Source organism: Pipistrellus hanaki, assembly GCF_964339955.1.
Source record: "Pipistrellus hanaki genome assembly, chromosome: 3".
Taxonomy (NCBI): Eukaryota; Metazoa; Chordata; class Mammalia; order Chiroptera; family Vespertilionidae; genus Pipistrellus; species Pipistrellus hanaki.
In genome coordinates, this window is record NC_140505.1 from 10232815 (window position 1) to 10252728 (window position 19914).

At 47.3% G+C, this 19914-nt stretch overlaps 1 protein-coding gene across 1 annotated transcript in view; it reads right to left on the reverse strand.

Annotated features, from left to right (window-relative positions):
- Nucleotides 1-214: 214 nt before the first annotated feature.
- Nucleotides 215-19914, reverse strand: part of PDGFRL (platelet derived growth factor receptor like) — a 38148-nt gene continuing 18448 nt past the window's right edge. Inside the window, exons 3-6 of the mRNA XM_084879246.1 lie at nucleotides 8805-8956; nucleotides 3729-4022; nucleotides 2947-3086; nucleotides 215-699 (exon numbers count right to left, since the gene is read on the reverse strand). Coding sequence (XP_084735372.1) covers nucleotides 511-699; nucleotides 2947-3086; nucleotides 3729-4022; nucleotides 8805-8956 — 775 coding nt within the window. The 3' untranslated portion in view covers nucleotides 215-510. The remainder of the gene's footprint in view (nucleotides 700-2946; nucleotides 3087-3728; nucleotides 4023-8804; nucleotides 8957-19914) is intronic.

Below are 19914 nucleotides of genomic sequence, written 5' to 3' on the forward strand. Positions count from 1 at the left end.
AGTGCAGCTTTTTTTTTTTTTTTTTTTTTTTTTTTTTTTTTTAATAAAAAGCTAGTTTCTATGATTTTTTGGGATACTTTCACATCCTAGTCCATATATAGTTACTACCTTTGTCGATGCTCATGTATTGCGATTAAAACCAAATGGAAATTAAAGTTGACCCAAACATCACCACCACCAAGTCCTTCTGCAAGCCTATAACACGAGCACTCAGCCCAATTTTAAATTTATTTTACAAAAACTTGCTCGTTTAATAGAGACGATTACATAAAGCTGTTCACATATATGCCCTCTGAGTGTAAAAACCAGAAGCGCATATACCGTACGCAAGTAGGTAAGCAATCGAAAGACATGCTTCCTGTCCGAGGAGTGAACACGTCTGTTACCGGACCGGACGACTTCCTGTGTGTGTGGATGTCTGGTCTTACTCACAAGGCGGGGACCGGGGTTTGGCGCTGGTGGCGTGCACACGTGGGCTGCCCGCCAGTCCATGGCACTTGGTTTTCCACGTCAGGAGAACGCCACGGCGGTGGCTACTGTGGTCTGTCCTTGGGGGTTCTGGGCCGTGCAGATGTAATAGCCTGCGTCGATGGTCTCCAAGTCCTCCACCGTCAGGACGCTCTGCGAGATCCTGGTGGTGTGGCCCAGGCCCCTGTGGATCAGCCTCCAGGTGTCCTGGATGGTCACCGGCCTTTCGTCCTGTTGAACGACACCCACAGGGATGGAGAGGGGACACACGCTATGCACAGGTCCCAGCCACTCAGCACAGAGCCGAGCTTGCGAGGCCCATGGGTGCTTTCGCACTGAATCGTCATGTCATTCTCAAGCAGCATGATTTTCAAAGCACCGTCTAGGATTTCATTACACTATTGACTCCCTCTGCCCTTTTCTTTAGTAAACTTTTTAAATATATATATTTTTAATTTTGTTGATTTTTTACAGAGGAAGAAGGAGGGACAGAGAGTTAGAAACATCGATGAGAGAGAGTCATCGATCAGCTGCCTCTTGCACACCCCCCACTGGGGATATGCCCACAACCAAGGTACATGCCCTTGACCGGAATCGAACCTGGGACCTTTCAGTCCGCAGGCCAATGCTCTATCCACTGACCCAAACCGGTTTCGGCTTCTTCAGTAAATTTTAAAAATATATATTTGCAGTTATTCCAGAAAGGAGGGGAAGAGGAAGAGAGGGGTAGAAACATCAATGCTGAGAGAGAATCCCTGATCTGCTGCCTCCTACACACCCCACGCTGGGGATCGAGCCCACAGTCAGAGCATGTGCCCTGACTGGGAATCGAACCATGACTTCCTGGTTCATAGATGGACACTCAACCATGCCGACTGGCCTCTTTAGTAAATTTCTACTGACTATAAGATTGATCCTTTCGGAATTGGAACCCCAATGGAGTAGGCCTGGTATGACTCAAAAAGACATAGATAACATTTCCCACACTTCTCTGCATTGCCCACATCCACCCACTCACTCACTGGTTCTTATTTACAGAACTTCTGGTCAAAAGGAGCCCAAAGCACTCCCCACGCAAGTGAATAAAAGCTCCCAGTAGTGCAGATTTGGGAGAAAGAGAAGGATGGTAAGTCAAACGTGCTCCAGTAGGAGAGAAGTTGTTCCAGGGATGGATAATGTGACGCCCTCAATGATGTAACTCCCTATTTCCAGAACGTCCGATGGTCACCTTTGAGAGACTTCCTCCACATCCGGTGATAAGAACATAGTATTTTCTTATCACAGCTTACCAACTGTAATATAGTGTAACTCAGTTCATCCCCCTTCTGCTCGCAAAATAATAATTGGCAATGTAAAAGAAACCTCTATTGAAAATCATTAATGGTTTCTAATTGTGGCAACTGTGTAAAAGCAAGCACCGGCACCAGAAGGCCAGAAATATACCATTCTCCAGGGAGAGTTATTTCCACCAATCACAGTCCATAGAGCCAGAAGGGTGTTGGCTGCTGAGTCCCTCTCAAGAGGCCAAATCTCTTCTGGCAACAAAGGGACCGTTCCCTGCTGGTAGCAGAGCTGCTGCTATTACTGAGCAGAGCACGCACAGAGGCTACGTAATAAGCGGTAGTTGCTTTTATGGGAAGTCTATTTTAAAAGTATCTCTGGCCTCATGGCACCTTTTGGACGGGGCCTGTGGGTGTCTGCTCAGCTCCTCGCCACGGGCACAGCTTGTGTGCCAGACAGAAAGGAACCAGAGGGAAGTTAGATTGGCCTCTGAGTGACCCAGAATTAAGACGGAAGGTTGAGGTTGGGGTGGAGAAAGAGGGAGGCCAGTCCTGTCCCTTTCAAGCACCTGTTCCTTCTTATTTAAGGATTATGAAGATAAGCCCAGCTGGTGTGGCTCAATGGTTGAGCATCAACCTATGAACCAGGAGGTCACGGTTTGATTTCTGGCCAGCCATATGCCTGGGTTGTTGGCTCAATCTCCTGTGTGGGTTGTGCAGGAGGCAGCCAATCAATGATTCTCTCTCATCATTGGTGTTTTTTTTTTCTCTCTCTCCCCCTCTCCTCAAAAATTGATAAAAAAAAAAAAAAATATATATATATATATATATATATATATATATATATATATATTAAAAAAGAATTATGAAGAGGACTCACATATGAAGAGGGTACACTGAGTGAATTGCCTGATGAAACCCAGGCAACTTTAAAAAAAAAAAAAAATCCCATTTGTAAATATACCAAAACATCTTAGAATAGCGGTCACCCATTGGTGGTCCATGGACCACCGGTGGGTCCGTGAGGTCTGAAAGGTTGGCGACCGCCGTCTTAGAAGACAACCAGCAAGCCCTGGCACCTCCCTTAGTCCCACCCATTTCTTGCACCGCGTAAGTTAAGGTCTCCATCCGTGGCAGGTGGAGGAGAGGGGGGCACGCCTGAACTTGAACAACTGGCTGAGCGAGGGGGAGGTCTTACCTTCTGGCCTGGGTAGAGCCACCTGAACTCCACCTCGACGTCAGGCTCCCCGAGGACAGTGCAGAGGACACTGAGGTCGTCCCCGCTGTCCACTCTGTTTGAAGATGCCAGGATGGTCGTGGATGGAGGGCCGCGGGGCACTGGCATTGAGCAGGAGGCAGGGAACGTGAGGTGAAACTCAGGAGTGCAACCCGGAAGACAAACCCACAGGCCCATTCTTCTCTTTGGACACGTGTAACCTTTCCGCCTCTCCCCGTGAGCACCAGGCCGCCTCCATCCCACCACTGCCGGATTCCTTGAAGCCTCCTCTTTCTCTACCTTGGTGGTCCTAATGGGGTCGGCACCCAGAACTCCCCAGGCCCAGCCATTCCCCTTGTGATTAGGGAAGGAGGCTAAAAGGTCTGCCAGGGTTCATCTGAAGGTCATGGTCACAGATAAGGAAGTAGAACATTCTAGAAATAGTGGTGCAATACAGAAGCCATTAAGAACAGCATTCTGGCCAAAACCGGTTTGGCTCAGTGGATAGAGCGTCGGCCTGCGGACTCAAGGGTCCCAGGTTCGATTCCGGTCAAGGGCATGTACCTTGGTTACGGGCACATGCCCAGTGGGGATATCCCTCTCCCTTCCTCTCTGTAAAAAATCAATAAAATATATTTAATAAAAATAAAAAAAGAATTGCATTCAGTGCCTCCTCATTTCCATCCATACTTAGGAACAGCAGTGCCTGCTACTGACCAGCTGGAAGCCACTGACATCTAGGCGCCAGAGGGAAACACGCTCACCTTCTGCGTAGAGGAGCTGATACTTGACAGAGATCTGCGACTTGCCCCCAGCCTCCGCCTTGCAGTAGACCACCCCCTGGTGGTCAGAATGAGGCTGCAGGTACACAAAGCCTCTCTTCATGTCGTACAGGATGTCGGTTCCATTGGCCGGGATTTCCTTGGCCGGGAACTCCCTGTGGAGCGTGACTTTGGCTGATGGGACGGTCACTCGACAAGGAACCACGGCCTGTCTGTCCGGGTTCAGGTAGACAACATCAAAGTAACTGGGAGAAGGCACAAAGAGTTCTCCTTTCTCTGCAAAGCAAAGGACACGGGCTTAGTATTTGTTCTGGAGCAGTGGTCGGCAAACTCACTAGTCACCAGAGCCAACTATCATCAGGACAACGATTGACATTTCTTTGGGGAGCCACATTTTTTAAACTTAAACTTCTAATGCCACTTCTTCAAAATAGACTCGCCCAGGCCGTGGTATTTTGTGGAAGAGCCACACACAAGGGGCCGAAGAGCCGCATGAGGCTCGCGAGCCGCAGTTTGCTGATCCCGGTTCTGGAGGAACAAGGTAGAGAGCACTTTATGGATTCTCGACTCCAGGGCACAAAGATGAGAGGGGCCTGACAATATTCTGAGAATACTGAGTCCTTGGGAGTAGAGAAAGCTATTTTTACATAATCTTCCCCTTTCTGAAGAAGGCTGCTATTATTTCCCATCTCCTTAAGGGAAATAAAATAGGTCTTAGTTCAAGCCCAAGTCAGGCCCAGGGCTTTCTCCCTGAGGAAGAGGCTGATTTCCATAGGATCAGAGCAGCCCAGGACCTGGAAATAGCCCGCTGTGTCTCTGGAGAAATCAGCCCCGGGACCCGCGCAGGAAGTGCTGCTGGAGGCGGATCCCAGCACAGCAGCGCTCCCCCGAGAGTCCAGCCCAGGGCGCCTCATTCCTGCCGAGGCCCGTGGACAGGGAATGGAGAAGAGACAGATGAGGAGCCTGCTACCGCTGACCTCAGGTTCTGAGCTCAGCGTGGCTGCCTCAGGGCTGGGGACCTCCAGCCAGTTTCTTATACCCCTGTTCCCTCTGAAGTCACTCCGTGTTGTTTTTTAAGCACAGAAAATGGCATTTTTATCTTATGGAAATGAGGAGAAAATGGCTTTTTTTAATCTTACAGAAATGAGGAGAAAAAGGCATTTTTGTCTTACAGAAACGAGGACTGGTATGCCCCGACTTTCCTTAGTACAAAGGACTCTGGGTTGAGATTTATTTTTCGTTTGTTTTTGGCATGGCACGTTAAATCTTTTGTTTTCTGTACTATGAGAGGATATTATCCTAATTAAGAGAAATCATTGAACTTAATTATACCCCAACGCTTGTTCAATTGTTTCCCATGTTTTTCCTGCAATGTTCCAAAACAACCAATTATTCTTGGCTCTCTCCTCCGCTACCCTTCTTTGTGCGTCAGCCCATGCATTCTGTCCCTGACCCAATGTTTTAGGTCCTCCTCCCCCTCCCCACACACACTCCCCCGGCTCTGACTGAGGTCAGGAAGGGAATGCCACGGCACAGAGAGGCCCTGTCTTTCCTGGGCTTTCTATTAGCCTGGGTGGCTCAGCCACCTCATGAGAAACTGACTTTCAGGCATAGGCAAGGGGCACCTAACAGTCCTGTGTTCACAAGCAGCAATTCTGCGTGGCCTTGGACATGTCAGCCCCGATTGTAAAGAGAAGAATCCAGAGTAGATAGTATTCAAGAGGTATTTTTTGGCCAAAACGTTTAAGGAGTTGATGACTGTAAGGTTTGGAAGCAACTTTTGTCTTACGGGTTTGTAGAGAAAACTGAAACCAGGGAGCGAAGCCAGCATGATAACCATCGGAATTCCAGAATACAAAAATGTGGTCTTACTTGGACACGCTTTGAAAAGAAGTGACCGCACCAGTTGCTTTAGCAAACAGAAAAAAAAAAAATTTTCCCTTATAATCAGTACATTCCATCTACCCAAAAAAAAGTTTGCTAAAGTTCAAAGAATTGTAGGTAACATATGCCACTTGCAGATATGTTTGCATCTACTTGAGCAGATAAAACATACGACTTTAAGAAAACTAAACACATGAAAAATTTAGATTTCCAAAAGCATTTAGAATAGGCTGTAAACTAAAACCCAAATGATTACCCGCTCCCTAACAGTGCTCCTTCATGTGGTTTTGCTACATGTGAAGCCTGGAGCCCAAGCCCTTCGCCATGAGAAAGGCCTGTTGTCAGGGATGTTCCCCTCTTTGATCGGGGGGCAGTCACATGTGACTGGAGGGTAATTTATTGAGCTGTGTAGCTATGATGTGTGCACTTTGTTATACTTCAATAAAAAGTTAGGGGGTCGGGGGGAAACACATGAGTGCCTCCTGGATAAGATTAAATATAATATGTGACAGTTGCACAAATTAACACAAAAATGGCACAAATTACCAACAATCAAAAGGAAGCTTCACAGTGTCTGCCATCAAGCTCCGGGGAACACGCGAACAGAATGAACGCCAGACGTTCCTCTGTGCGGGCAGAGGGAAAGCATATGTTCTGAGGGGATCCAGAGCCAGCAGAGGAACGCTCGGCTCTCATCACAGCCCTTCCTGGTTTTGCAGACTCACCAGAACTGAGAAGACAGGCTGCTGAACCCTATACTGAAAACCCAACTGGTCTCTTCGCTTTGTGTGAAGATTGAGAAAATGCTACAACACATTGGGCCACACCCCCTTTTACCCCCTTTTTTGATTGATTTCGAAGAGGCAGGGGGAGGAGGAGACAGACAGAAACATCAATGATGAGAGAATCATTGATTGGCTGCCTCTTGCATGCCCCCTACTGGGGATGGAGCCCACAACCCGGGCATGTGCCCTGACCAGGAATCGAACTGTGACCTCCTGGTTCATAGGTCAATGCTCAACATAATATTTACGTTGAAATGAATACTAATTTGGGGGTGTTCCTTCGATTCACAAAGGGGCTTCCCTGAGTTGAGGGAGAAGACCTGCCTCTAAAACTCGGAGAGAGCCCAGGACCCTAATAGGACATTTTGCTCAAGGGAGGTCTGCAGTTCAAAAATCTCAGTTCAAAAACCAATGTTTTGGGAAGACACAACAGGGCTAACTGTGACAGAAAAGTCTTCCTCCTGTCATGTGAAATGTGCTATCCGTCTTCATCTATTGTACATAAGAGGCCCTGACCAGTCGTCAGTGCCTTTTCCACAGTTACTTCCCAGGGCGGTGTAACACTGAGGCACGTGGGCTTTCTGCGTAGCACATTCCAAAATGAGGATCAGAAGGGATGACCTAGGGATGACCTGTGAACGACTGCGAGCTGTCCTCCTTGACCACGCCCGTTATGCTATAGCTAGTGCCGGTCTGCCTGCCACATCAACCAATCACCTGGTCTTCAAAATGGGGGCAGGACAGTAGGAACACTGGGTCCTGGGTCAGAAAAACAGGGCTGGCTCTTTATTCTGCCGCTGTAAGCCATGAAACCCTGAACGGGTCACCTTGCCCTCTGAGCCTCAGGGTCCGCGTCATGATTTCTCACACAGAGATAACAAGCAGGTTCTGCTCACTTCCCCGGGGGCATTTGGAAGTGAAATGAGACCCATGGGCCTCCGGGGCCATGAGAGGCGCTGGCCGGAGAGGCGCTCTCTGGACGGGAAGGGATTACACATGAGATTTCATTAAAGCAGTCATTAATGGCCAGGGCGTCAGGTCATTTGAATCATAGGCCTAAATCACTAAGGTCTGAAATGCAGATGGATTCAGGAAGTGGACAAAACTCCTGAAAGTGCCTGCCTACGACACTCAGAAAGGATTCTGGCACAGCTGGCATGGCTCAGTGGTTGAGCGTCAACCTATGAGCTAGGAGGTCATGGTTCGATTCCCGGAGAGGTCACAAGCCCAGGTCGATCCCCAGTGTGTGGCAGGCAGGAGGCAGCTGGTCAATGATTCTCTCTCACTGATGTTTCTACCCTGTTTCCCTGAAAATAAGACAGTGTCCTAAATTAATTTTTTCTCCCAAAGTTGCGCCAGATCTTATTTTCAGGGGATGTCTTATCTTTCCATGCACTAGGTCTTATTTTCTGAGGATGTCTTATTTTCAAGGAAACACGGTATCTCTCTCTCCCTCCTCCTTCATCTCTGAATTTATTCATTTTTTTTTTTAAGGGAAGAATTCTGACTTCATCAGGGGATGGCCCCTGTAAGGCCTGAAAGCTGCCCCTGACCACTGGGCCCTGGAGAACCCCATCCCCCTCCTTCAAGAGGAGGGGACTGCCACCTCCTCTGCAGAGCCTGTTTCTCCAAGTGCAATGCCCCCGGCAACGCCAGACCTAGCACCACGGGGAGGAGAGTTCACTCTGACCTGCGCCTTCTCAGGCACCTCGCCCAGGGACTGGGGCTGGAGACTGAAGGACGACCTCCTCTGGGAATCCAGCCCCGCGGCCCTCCGCTCAGCACTCACGAGAACAAATAGAGAGAGGCCCCTGGCCAGGCATCCTAGGCCTGCGGGGGTTCCGGAAAGGCCATCGCAGGTATGAGAGCACGTGACTCAAAGCTGAGAGCCGGGCTTTCTGCCATGATGGAGGTGTTCTCTGTCACGTGTCCACCGGGACGGCCACCAGCCGCACGTGGCAATGGAGCCCGTGAAACATGTAAGGGCCACAGAGAAACTGAGCTTTACATTTTGTTTAAATTTAATTCCCATTTAAACGTAAATAGCCAGTGGCTACCATACTGGACGATGTAGGTCCAAACTCTGGAGTCAGACGGTCCTGGGTTCAAATTCTGATAACAGGCATTCCTTGTAGCATGACCTTCAGGACTTACTTCATCTCTCAACCTCAGCTTTTCCGTTGGGAAAAGGAAATGGAAATGGTGTTAGTACTCGCCCTGAAGGGCTGGTGAGAGGCTTACCTGAACGCATTGATGGAAAGCCCTGAGCCCAGGGCCTGACCGCAGGGAGGGCTCTGACTGTCGCTATGGATACTCAGCGCACAGTGGAGCCTTCACCCTGAGCGAGTCCCGGCGTTTGAAGAGTCCACTGAGGCGGCAGACCTCTTACCCGTGAAAAAGATGTAGGTGGAGCCGGTTCGGGTCTCGTCTTTCGTGCAGACGTAGCCAGTGCAGAGCTGCCCCCAGCAGCTGAACTCGCCCGTGTCGGCCGCGGTGGAGTTGACCAGGGTCAGCTGGCCGTAGCGCTCGTGCTGCTTCACACTGAAACGGAGCAAAGCTGTCACACACCGGCCTTCACTCTGCTCCCTCTGCTCCCTGTCCTCACATGTAAATACACACCCAGGCCCGGGCCTTCACTCTGCTCCCTGTCCTCACATGTAAATACACACACACAGGTCTTCTCCTCTGCTCCCTGTCCTCACATGTAAATACACACACCCAGGCCCGGGCCTTCACTCTGCTCCCTGTCCTCACATGTAAATACACACACCTGGGCCTCCGCCTCTGCTCCCTGTCCTCACATGTAAATACACATACCCAGGTTTTCTCCTCTGCTCCCTGTTCTCACATGTAAATACACACCCGGGCCTTCACTCTGCTCGCTGTTCTCACATGTAAATACACACACCGGGCCCAGGCCTTTGATCTCTGCTCCCTCTTCTCACATATGAATGCCAATTGGGTCGGGGCAAAGTGCCCTCTCTCTGATGGCACAAACTAAAAAAAGTGTGTTTGGGGGAGGTGTGTGTAGAGGGAAGAGGCAGAGACAAGAACTTTCTCTAAAAGGGAATTAAAGCCGAAACCGGTTTGGCTCAGTGGTAGAGCGTCGGTCTGAGGACTGAAGGGTCTGGGTTCAATTCTGGTCTAGGGCATGTACCTGGGTTGCAGGCATATCCCCGGTGGGGGGTGTGCAAGAGGCAGCTGGTCGATGTTTCTCTCTCATCGACGTTTCTAGCTCTCTATCTCTCTCCTTTCCTCTCTGTAAAAAATCAATAAAATATATTAAATAAATAAATAAATGGGAATTAAAAACCAACAGTTATGGCCTGGGCTGGTGTGCCTAGTGGTTAGAGTGTCAGCCCTCGTACCAAAGGGTCACAGATTCAATTCCTGGTCAGGGGCATGTACCTGGGTTGCAGATTTGATCCCTGACAACCAATTGGTGTCTCTCTCTCATCGATGTTCCTCTCTCCCATTCATTTCTAAAAAGCAATGGAAACAAGAACCTCAAGTGAGGATTTAAAAAGAAGACAGTTTTCTAAAGAGAGGAATTTCTCTTCCATCTCAGAGCTCAAGTTTCCTTAAGTAGAACCACGGGTCCACTGCCTCGTAGCCACGGAAACTCAGCCAGAAAGCCTGGGCACGTGTTTTGCTTTCAGCTTGTGTTGTTAATGAGTTCATTGCAGCAACAGTTGAGGTAAAGAAAACACCCAGCATTATCCAATGTGCACAATCTCTTTCATCAGCAAGGACAATTCTCTGAATACAAGCTTGGAATCTTCAAGATGCTACATTATTGTGTTAAAAATAAAAACTCTGCCTAATTCTCTCAAGATTATGCTAAGTGAAATAAGTCAGATGGAAAAGGACAAAAAAACAACAACACAAACACAAAAAACTCACCTATGATTTCACTCATATGTATAATATAAAACAAAAAGTAAAATAAAGGGGGGGGGGGGGGGATGGAAGGGAAGAGATCAACCAAAGAACTGATATGCACATATGCCTAACCCCTGGACTCAGACAATAATGGGGTGAAGGCCTGGGGAGGGGGTAGGAGAGGGGAGGAGGAGAGGCCAATGGGGGAACATCTGTAAACAATAAAAATAATTAAAAATAAAAAGTAAAAGAAGAACACACAAAATAAATAAAAGCAAACTCATACATACAGCATGGAGGTGGCCAGAGGAGGTAGAGGGAGGGGAAAGAGGAAAGGGGGTCAGATACATGGGAACAGAAGGAAACTAGACTTTAGGCGTTGAGCACACAGATATCAAATTATAATCTCATACGCCTGAAAGTTATATAATGTTGTTAACCAATATTACTCTGATAAATTTAATAAAAAATAAAATCAAGTAAAACCACGCACAAAATAAAAATAACAACTGTATTTTAGACTTCCAATCAAGATGGAAGAGTAGGTAAATGCTATGTTCCCTTCCTCCCACAACCACATCAAAATTACAACTAAATTATAGAACAACCATCAATGAGATCCACCTGAAGACTAGCTGAACAGAAGTCCTATAAGTAAGGATAGAGAGAAAAGTCCATGCTGAGGACACTTCTGGGTATTTATCCAAAGAAATACAGAACACTCCTTCGAAAAGATACATGCACCCCTATGTTCACTGCAGCTTTATCTATAGTAGCCAAGATGCGGAAGCAACCTAAGTGTCCATCGACAGATGAGGGGATAAAGAAGAAATGGTACATATATACAATGGGATATTACTTGGCCATAAAATAGAATAAAATTTTGCCATGTGCAACAACAGGGATGAGTCGCAGGGGTCTTCAAACTACGGCCCGCGGGCCACATGCGGCCCGCAGAGGAGTCTGATCCGGCCCGCCAGGTTTTTTGGGCAGTGAGCGCAGCCGAGGTGTTACAGTAGGAATTAGTAGTTCAGATAGTCTGGCCCTCCAGCTCTCTGAGGGACCGTGATCTGGCCCCCACTTTAAAAAGTTTGAGGACCCCTGGTCTAGAGGGTATTATACTAAGTGAAATAAATAAGATAGAGAAAGGCACATAACATGGGATTTCACTTACATGGGAAATATGAAAAGCAAAACAAACAAACAGGTTAAGAAGTAATTACCAGTTACAAAAATAGTCACAGGGATGTGAAGTACAGCTTAGGGAATGTAGTCAATAATATAATAACTATGCATGGTTTCAGATGAGTACTAGACTTATTGGGGTGGATCATTTTGTAAGTTATATAAATGCCTAGTCACTATATTGTACAGCTGAAACTAATATTATCAACTGTAACTGAAAAATTTAAAAACAATTTAAAAGAAAAGGGACATTAGGTAATAAAAGAAATGTGAATAAACTGTGAACTTTACTTAATATTGTATCAATGTTGTTCATTAATGGGGTTATATACATCATACTAATATAAGATGCCACTAATAGGGGAACTGGGCATAAGGTATTCAGGAATTCTCTATACTACCTCTGTATATGATAGTAATCTTATAAATAAAAAATAGTTCTAAAGTAAAATGTTTATTATTAAAAAAAAAAAAGAAAAGAAAAGAAAAACCCACCACTTTGCTTTAGGACAAAATTCGTTGCTCAGAGGCGAGCCCCCGCTAGGCAGCCCACCTCTGGTAAAAGTATCCAGAGCTTTTGAGCATGCGCACCTCTCCTTTGCCTCACCCCATTTCTACTTTTATCTCCTGTTTTACCTCTTGTATTTTTATCTTGTCCCTGTGAACATATTTGCAAATCCCTCCAGTTCCACTTCAAAATGAGGAGAGTCCTAAATAAATATTGTATTACTATGAAACACTGGGATTGGCCCGTTGTCAGTGTGATGCGTTGTGCCAGGAATCCAGATGTGTCCCTCTAAGACAGATGTTCCCCGGGGGCTGAGCCTGTGCAGATGCCAGAAGAAAGGGTTCAATCGGAGGATGCGTCTCAAATAGCCACAAGTTTCGCCCCCAGGAGCGCCACATGCTTTTCGGATGCAGTCCAGATTCTCCGGTTGCCCGCAGCAGCCACACCAGTAGAGTCACCCTTTAAATTTAGCTCAGAGCAGAATGCCTGGCCGGCCGGCCTTAAGCACAGCCGGTCCGGCTCACCGCTCAAGACCTGTGCCCACCGGCTCTGCCGGGAGGTGCCTCTGCACTCCCACTCCGTCCATGGCCTCCTTCCCACGGGGCGGAAACCTCTCCTCCTTCAGGAAGCTTCTAATTAGAACCGACCCCCAGGGACCTCCCCGCCTTTTCCTAGTGAGGTAACTGGCCCCTTGCTCTCTCCCCCTCAGGCACCCCGGCTTCCTCTTATTTACAAAGGATGGTGAAAACTTTGAGGGCGGGAACTGTGCCATCATTGTTTTATATTTCCTAAGCAGTAAATCTGTGCAGGGTACACGGGAAGGAATCCCTAGAAACGAGTGGACTGGACTGGAATCCAACCCAGGCCAGGGTTGGAACTGGAAAGAACCTCGAAAAGCAGATGTCCAGCTCCCAGTATTGCTGGAGAGGAAACTGAGTCTGAGCAGAAGTGACTTCCCTGAGACCCACAGCAGGTCGATGACACGGAGTCTATGACTTCAGTTAATTAAGCATGTAATAAATACTCATTAGATAAGAAAATGCACGTGAAGCACTTCATGGCGTGCGTGGTTCACAGTATTATCCTAATTACTATAGCCTCATTACCTATAACTGCAGACTAACAGTAGCTATTGTGCATACTACTACAACAATGACAAACACACACCCACACACAACATTGGGCATAGTTAGCCCGACAACCAAAAACCAGTGGACCTCAAGGATATTACTATCCAGTTCGGAATTATAACTGAAATACATGAAAAAGTCAGAGAATAAGTAAAGAACAACAGGAATTCTGAAAAGGGACTCGCCACTGTGGTTTGAAGACGTTGAGGACGGCTCTGGGCGGAGGGAAGACGAGCTGGACTTCCACCAGTGGCGGTGAAAGGCAGCGGGCAGCAAGGAGGCTGAGCAGCAGCGAGCTCACTGGCTCAGGAAAATGCCAGCCCCATAAGGAGTGGGAGGGACCTCTGTCCACTGCCATAGCCCCAGTGCATGGTGGGTAGGAGGCATTCAATGGGGAGGGGTGTCAATCCATTCGCTGTGGGAGGAGACAGAGGGAGGGGGTTGGGAGTCACGGGACAGAAGGTTGAGAACAGCAGGAAGGGTGCACGTTTCCCTCAGCAGGCAGGGAGGGCCACTCGGTTTGGGAGATGGGAAGTGACGGGCCCACCGTAGCCAGGTCACCAGGGAAGAGAACGGGAGTCTGGAGGCAGGCGGGAGAGGAGAGGCTGAGAGGTCTGTGTCCATGACACTCAGCCAGTGCTGGGGCCCGGTTGGGTGTTGGCAGTGGCAGTGAAGCAAATGGAAGAAATGTTTTCTTGGGGAAAAATTTTTTTTTTTTAATATTTTTTTTTATTGATTTTGTACAGAGAGGAAGGGAGAGAGATAGAGAGTTAGAAACATCTATGAGAGAGAGTCATCCATCAGCTGCCTCTTGCACACCCCCTACTGGGGATATGCCCGCAACCAAGGTAGTACATGCCCTTGACTGCAATCGAACCTGGGAACCTTCAGTCCCCAAGCCGACGCTCTATCCATTGAGCCAAACCGGTCTCGGCCTTGGGGAAAATTTTTGACAGTCATAGTAAGCAAGGTGGAAGAAGAGAGATATCAATAATGAACACTTACTTTGTATTTCTATTGAAAAAAAATTTTTTTAATTATGTTTTTATTGATTTAGAGAGAGAAGCAGGGAGAGGGATAGAGAGATGGAAACATCAATGAGAGAGAAACATCGATTAGCTGCCTCCTGCACGCCCTCCCACTGGGTTTTGGGCCTGCATGTGCCCGGACTGATAATTGAGCCAGTGACCTCTTGGGTCATGGATCGATGCTCAACCACTGAAGCACACTGGCTGGCAAGAATGCGTTTTAACTGCCTGGAATGAGATAGTTGTGAAGAGAAAGGAGATTGGGGGTAGGCAAAATAATGGTGATGATTTGGAATTTGTGATCAAATGGGGGTCATTTAAGTGTAGATGTCCTATAGGCAGTTGGAAACTCAGGTCTGGCACAGAGGAGAAAAACAGCGCTGGGTTTATATTTGGCACATCATTTATAACATAAGTAAAAGTGGAATCTAAAGGAATGAACGAAGTCAACAAGAAAGCAGCAAGACAAGATGGAAATAGGATGAGGATAAAATCTGGAGCCAAATAACTGTAATTTTGCTACTGTTATGAATCGTAATGTAAATATCTGTGTTTTCCAATGGTCCTAGGCGACCCTGCTAGCGGTTCTCAACCTGTGGGTTGTGACATGTTGTATTTACAGTTATGAAGTAGCAACGAAAATAATGTTATGGTTGGGGGTCACCACAACATGAGGAGCTGTATTAAAGGGTCGCAGCATTAGAAAGGTTGAGAACCACTGCTTTCGCAGAATGAAAGTATTTGGCAACCACAAGATGAGCAATTGCAGTTGTGAGGATGGAGCTGGATTTCAGCAGGTAAAAAAATGGAACGGTGGCAAGAAAGAGAAAGTGGAGGCCTTCCCAAGTAGACCAGAATGTCTTGGCCACATTCCCTGCAGAGTTCAAAACCAGGGTAAAAAATCGGCAAGCAATCAATATATCGATTTGGCCCTTTGTCTGGGCCTGGCATGTGCTAGCACTGAGTGATGAAGAGTCTGGGATGCCATTCCTACGGGAGAGGATCTGGGTACATGAGAATTTAGCATCGGGAATAAGCCTCCCGCCACCATGAAGTCTGCACTGCTGTATCTTTAGCAGGATTGGGGGTGGAAGGAAGGAAATGCACTGGAAAACATTTCTGGATTTTTCCACCCCCTCTCCTAGGCAAACAATATAAAACAGGAAACAAATTATTTAGCAGGATTACAGTCTAAATGCCTGGAGTTAAGTGTTCATTCCTACTAATGGCTTCACACAGTCCAGGGGGCAGGCCGCTGAGGGAAGAGTCTGCACCATGAAGAGGAGACAAGGATTCAGGGAGCCCTGCCGAGTGCTGCACAGAGATCCTTCCCTCCAAGTCCCTCCCCTTCCCTTGGAACCACTGAACCAGCCCCAGGGATGGGAGACGTGGAGGATGTGAAGTGGAATGGAGCAAAAAGAGGTGCTGCAACGAAGTGGCCCCCACAAAGTAAAACTAGGAAAAGCAGAATTAACATTCACTGGATGTGGCTCTGAACATGCCGGTTCATCCGCTTACCTGAGGCCTTTGCCTTCCGCACTAACATGTTCAGACCTGGCCCACGTGAGCCCCGTGATGCCCAAGTCCAGGTCTCAAAGGGTGTTGGTTCAAAACTTAGGGCCATGTGTGTGGGCCCAGCTCTTCCAATGGGCTCCCATGGCCGTTACTGAGTCCGAGGCCCGCAGCTTCCTGCGAGCCACCCAGCACTCTCTCTTCTGAAGGGGACCTGTCCCATGGGACAGACAGAGGCTGGGCTGATGGCTCCCAAAGTGAGGGACCCCTGGGCATCTCACCTGGACAGTGACTAGGTGAGGATGGCGGGGTCCATGCTCCTGTCCCCCTACAAGCCCCGGGCAGGAGGTGAGTCCTGGATGACAAGCTATTCAGTCACCAGTCCCCCAAATACTTAAAATCCAAATTACATGGAAGGTTCTGGAACAGAGAGCGGGGGACACAGTGATGGAAAGTGTTGGAGCCACAGGAGAAGTTGAAGGTCTGGATAACTAGCTACATCATTCCAGACATTCTGCCTCGGAGACTGATGCCTCCATTGGCATAATACAGAGATAAAGCGTAAAGTAAAAGATATGATCAAGCTGAAACCAGTTTGGCTCAGTGGACAGAGCGTCAGCCTGCGGAGTGGAAGGTCCGAGGTTCGATTCCAGTCAAGGGCATGTACCTTGGTTGCGGGCACATCCCCAGTGGGGGGTGTGCAGGAGGCAGCTGATCGATGTCTCTCTCTCATCGATGTTTCCAACTCTCTATCCTTCTCCCTTCTTCTCTGTAAAAAATCAATAAAATATATTTTTTTAAAAAAGATGTGATCAAATATCTTCCTTACTGAACGGTCATTTCACATTTATACATTATTTAGCTGCTACCACATGCAAGGAACTGCACCAGAGATTCCTGCATATCTGCCTCTCCACGTTTCAAGAGCTTGTAATGGGTCTGTGTTTACACTGAGCCTGCTTTGAAGAATGTGTCACAGATAATTGCTCCATGACAGGCTGGGAACAAAGCCATGTCCACAGAGCACACATCCTGGGAAACAGACAGCTGGGGAAAGCATAGCAAAGCTCCACAGTTTATGATTGAAAAAAAAAAAAAAGAAGAAAAGAAAAATGTGTGAGAAGCAAATATGCAAAACGAGAAACTTCAAAGCGAATACAAATTCAATGTAAGAAATTAAGCTCCTCTCTCTCTCTCTCTTTCTCTCTCTCTCTTTTTCGTTAGAGGACTATCCAAGGACTTGCTCAAAACCCTTACAGTATAACCACGCATTCCTATTCCAACAACCAGTTATGTTAATGTTTGTGAAATGGGACTCAGGTCTGTTCTAGAGTGACTCACACCAGATTCCGGTCTTATTTGGAAAGAAGTCCTAATGGACATGCTTAACTCTTTCACCGAGTAATGGCCCTTCAACTTCTGTCCCTGACACTGACTCCAACCACTGGGAGGTCCTCCTTCTCTCCTCCCTCCATCCATCCTCCCAGCTGAGGTCATCCTTTCTTGTTGCCTCTCTTGCCAACCCATCTGGCTTCTGTACAAAGGAAAAGGGGCTCCTCCTCCAGAGACTTCCCAAATTCTAAGAAATTGAGGCGTGGCTACCCTTTGACACCATAAGCCAAGCCAGGCCTGATAAACCAGAGATTAACCCAACAGAAAACCCACTGGGATTCCTAGAATAAAGGCCTGTGGGAATTCATCATTGCTATCTAGATGTTTACTTGCAGCAATGGCTGTGACAGTAAAAAAAAAAAAAAAAAAAAAAAAAAAAAAAAAATAGTTACATGTACTATGGAGTTACAGTTATAACACAGAATAATATTCATGATACACTACACAAAAATTAAATCATTAAGGAGTTTGTACATTGTCCTTTAAGAAATCTGATGGTTGAGTTTTATATTGTGTTGTCCTTTTTTGAATGTGGATTCCAAAGGCAGGACAAGCAGGAATTCCTTGGAAGGTCTAAAAAAGCCAGGATAGCCCAGCCGGCTCAGTGGGTGAGAGTCGACCTATGAACCAGGAGGTCACTGTCCGATTTCTGGTCAGGGCATATGCCTGGGTTGTGAGCTTGATCTCCAGTGTGGGACATGCAGGAGGCAGCTGATCAATGATTCTCTCACATCATTGATGTTTCTATCTCTCTCCCCCTCCCTTCCTCTAGGAAATCAATAATATATATATATATATATATATATATATATATATATATATATATGCCAGTATATATATTAATAAAAAGACTGCCAGTGGGAGTGTAAGAAATGGTCGGAAATGCAGTGTGACTGTTCGCACACCTGCTGTGCTTCCCATGCACAGGTGGCCACCAGGCTATGCCGCCCCCTCCCTAGCACATCACCTGCCTCCTGGCTCCTGAATCCTGGGCAGCCCCTTCACCCCCCCCGCCCCCCCACCTGGTTCCCCCTCTGGATCTCCCTGTGTCTTTCATGGAGTCATAGCTCCATCTTTCTCCCAGGCTCAATCTTGACATCAATATTGACTCTCCATCTCTGTTCCAATCCTTACACTTTATCCACCGACAAACTGGTCCTTCTTGAAAAACATCTCCTCTATCCCCTTCAAATGCCCTATAAAAGGTCGCATATACTTTACCCAAACCATTTTGTGATTGCCTCCAGCTTTATAATGTGGTGGCGCCCAGTGCACATAGAATTGAAGGTATCCTTCTCTGCCTAGAATGTAAGGCTCCCAGCTCCTGCATCATCGACGCTTCTCTTCATTCAACCAAAGTCCTCACAAACCCAGACACCTAAGCTCGTTCCCACCCCAGCCCTCCATGTTTCCCTCTCAGAGCTCTGTTCTTTTCCCATCTGGCCTGTACCTGGTTGTTCTTTAGAGTTCAGTCCTCAGAGAGAGCTTTTCTGTCCAGTGGCATTTGGAAAACAGGGGTTAAGAGCATGAATTCAAGAGTCTGATTTCCGTGATTCAAATCCTGTCTCTACACTACTGACTTGGTGACACATCATTTAATATTATCATGCCCAGTTTCCTCATCTGAGACAGGAAGATAATAATTGTCCCTACCTTCCAGGGTTATTATGAGAATGAAATCTATATATATAAAAGCCTAAACGACCATTACCACCGAATGACCAGAACAATCGGAACAACTGGTCACTATGACGTGCACTGACCAACAGGGGGCAGAGGTTCACGCAGGAACTGCCCCCTAGTGGTCAGTGCACTCCCACAGCCAGCCAACCTCCCACAGACCCTCCCCCCTTCCAGCAGGCCCTATTCGGTGGCCAGCAGATCCCATCTAGTAGCTGGCAGGACCCAGGGACTGGACAAGATGGCCACAATAGGCCTTAATAACTGGCCCAACCTAGGGACCCCACTTGTGCACGAATTTTGTGCACCAGGCCTCTCGTTAGTTAATAACTGCATAAGATCCTAGAAGGATGCTGGCACAGAAAAAAGCACCAAAATGTTAGGTGCTACTGGGGTATGAGATCTAAGCTTCTCACACCCAGCACTTAATGTCTTTATCACAAATCTTAGAGATCTATCTATCATCTGTCTATCTATCTATCTATCTATCTATCTCTCTGCCTACCTATCTGCTGTCTTGTGTGACCTTTTCAACTCCCTGTTATATGTCTCTGGTAAATTGTTTCCTTTCCAAGAAGGAACCATGTCTTAGCCCTGCCTGTATTACCCATAGCCTTCTGCATGGCATAATGCTACGCAGGCAGCAGGTACAGGTGACTGTGAGCAGAACGAAACAGAGTTCAGTGAGTAGAACTGAGCTGAATAATTTGTCCAAGAGCTCTCACTCCTTGGCCCCCGTGTCATCTAAGCGAATGAACTACACATGCCAATAATCATTTCGGAGCTAGAAGGTGCGTTAGAGACCATCTGGTTGGATCCCCCCTATTACAGAGATCAAGTGGCTCCCCCAGGGTCACAGGGTCACAGGTGATGCTAAGATACAGCTTAATAGATGCAGAGAAACTCACAGAAATAAGGAAATCATTGTTGTCAACGTCATTTTTAAAAAGTCATCTTTCAAACTTGGCAGCCATGTGATTCTGATGTGGGGGGGCTCTTTATATTCAAGACTCACATTATATTTGTGACAATTCTAATTTTACTAGGTAGAATAAGCCCACTAACACAGCTCCCAAGAAACAGACACCCACCTTCCCCTCCCCCAGCGTTCACAGCCACACTGGGGAAGAACAGGCCTTGGAAGAGCAGTGACAGAGGACAATGGAGCAAGCCACCACCACC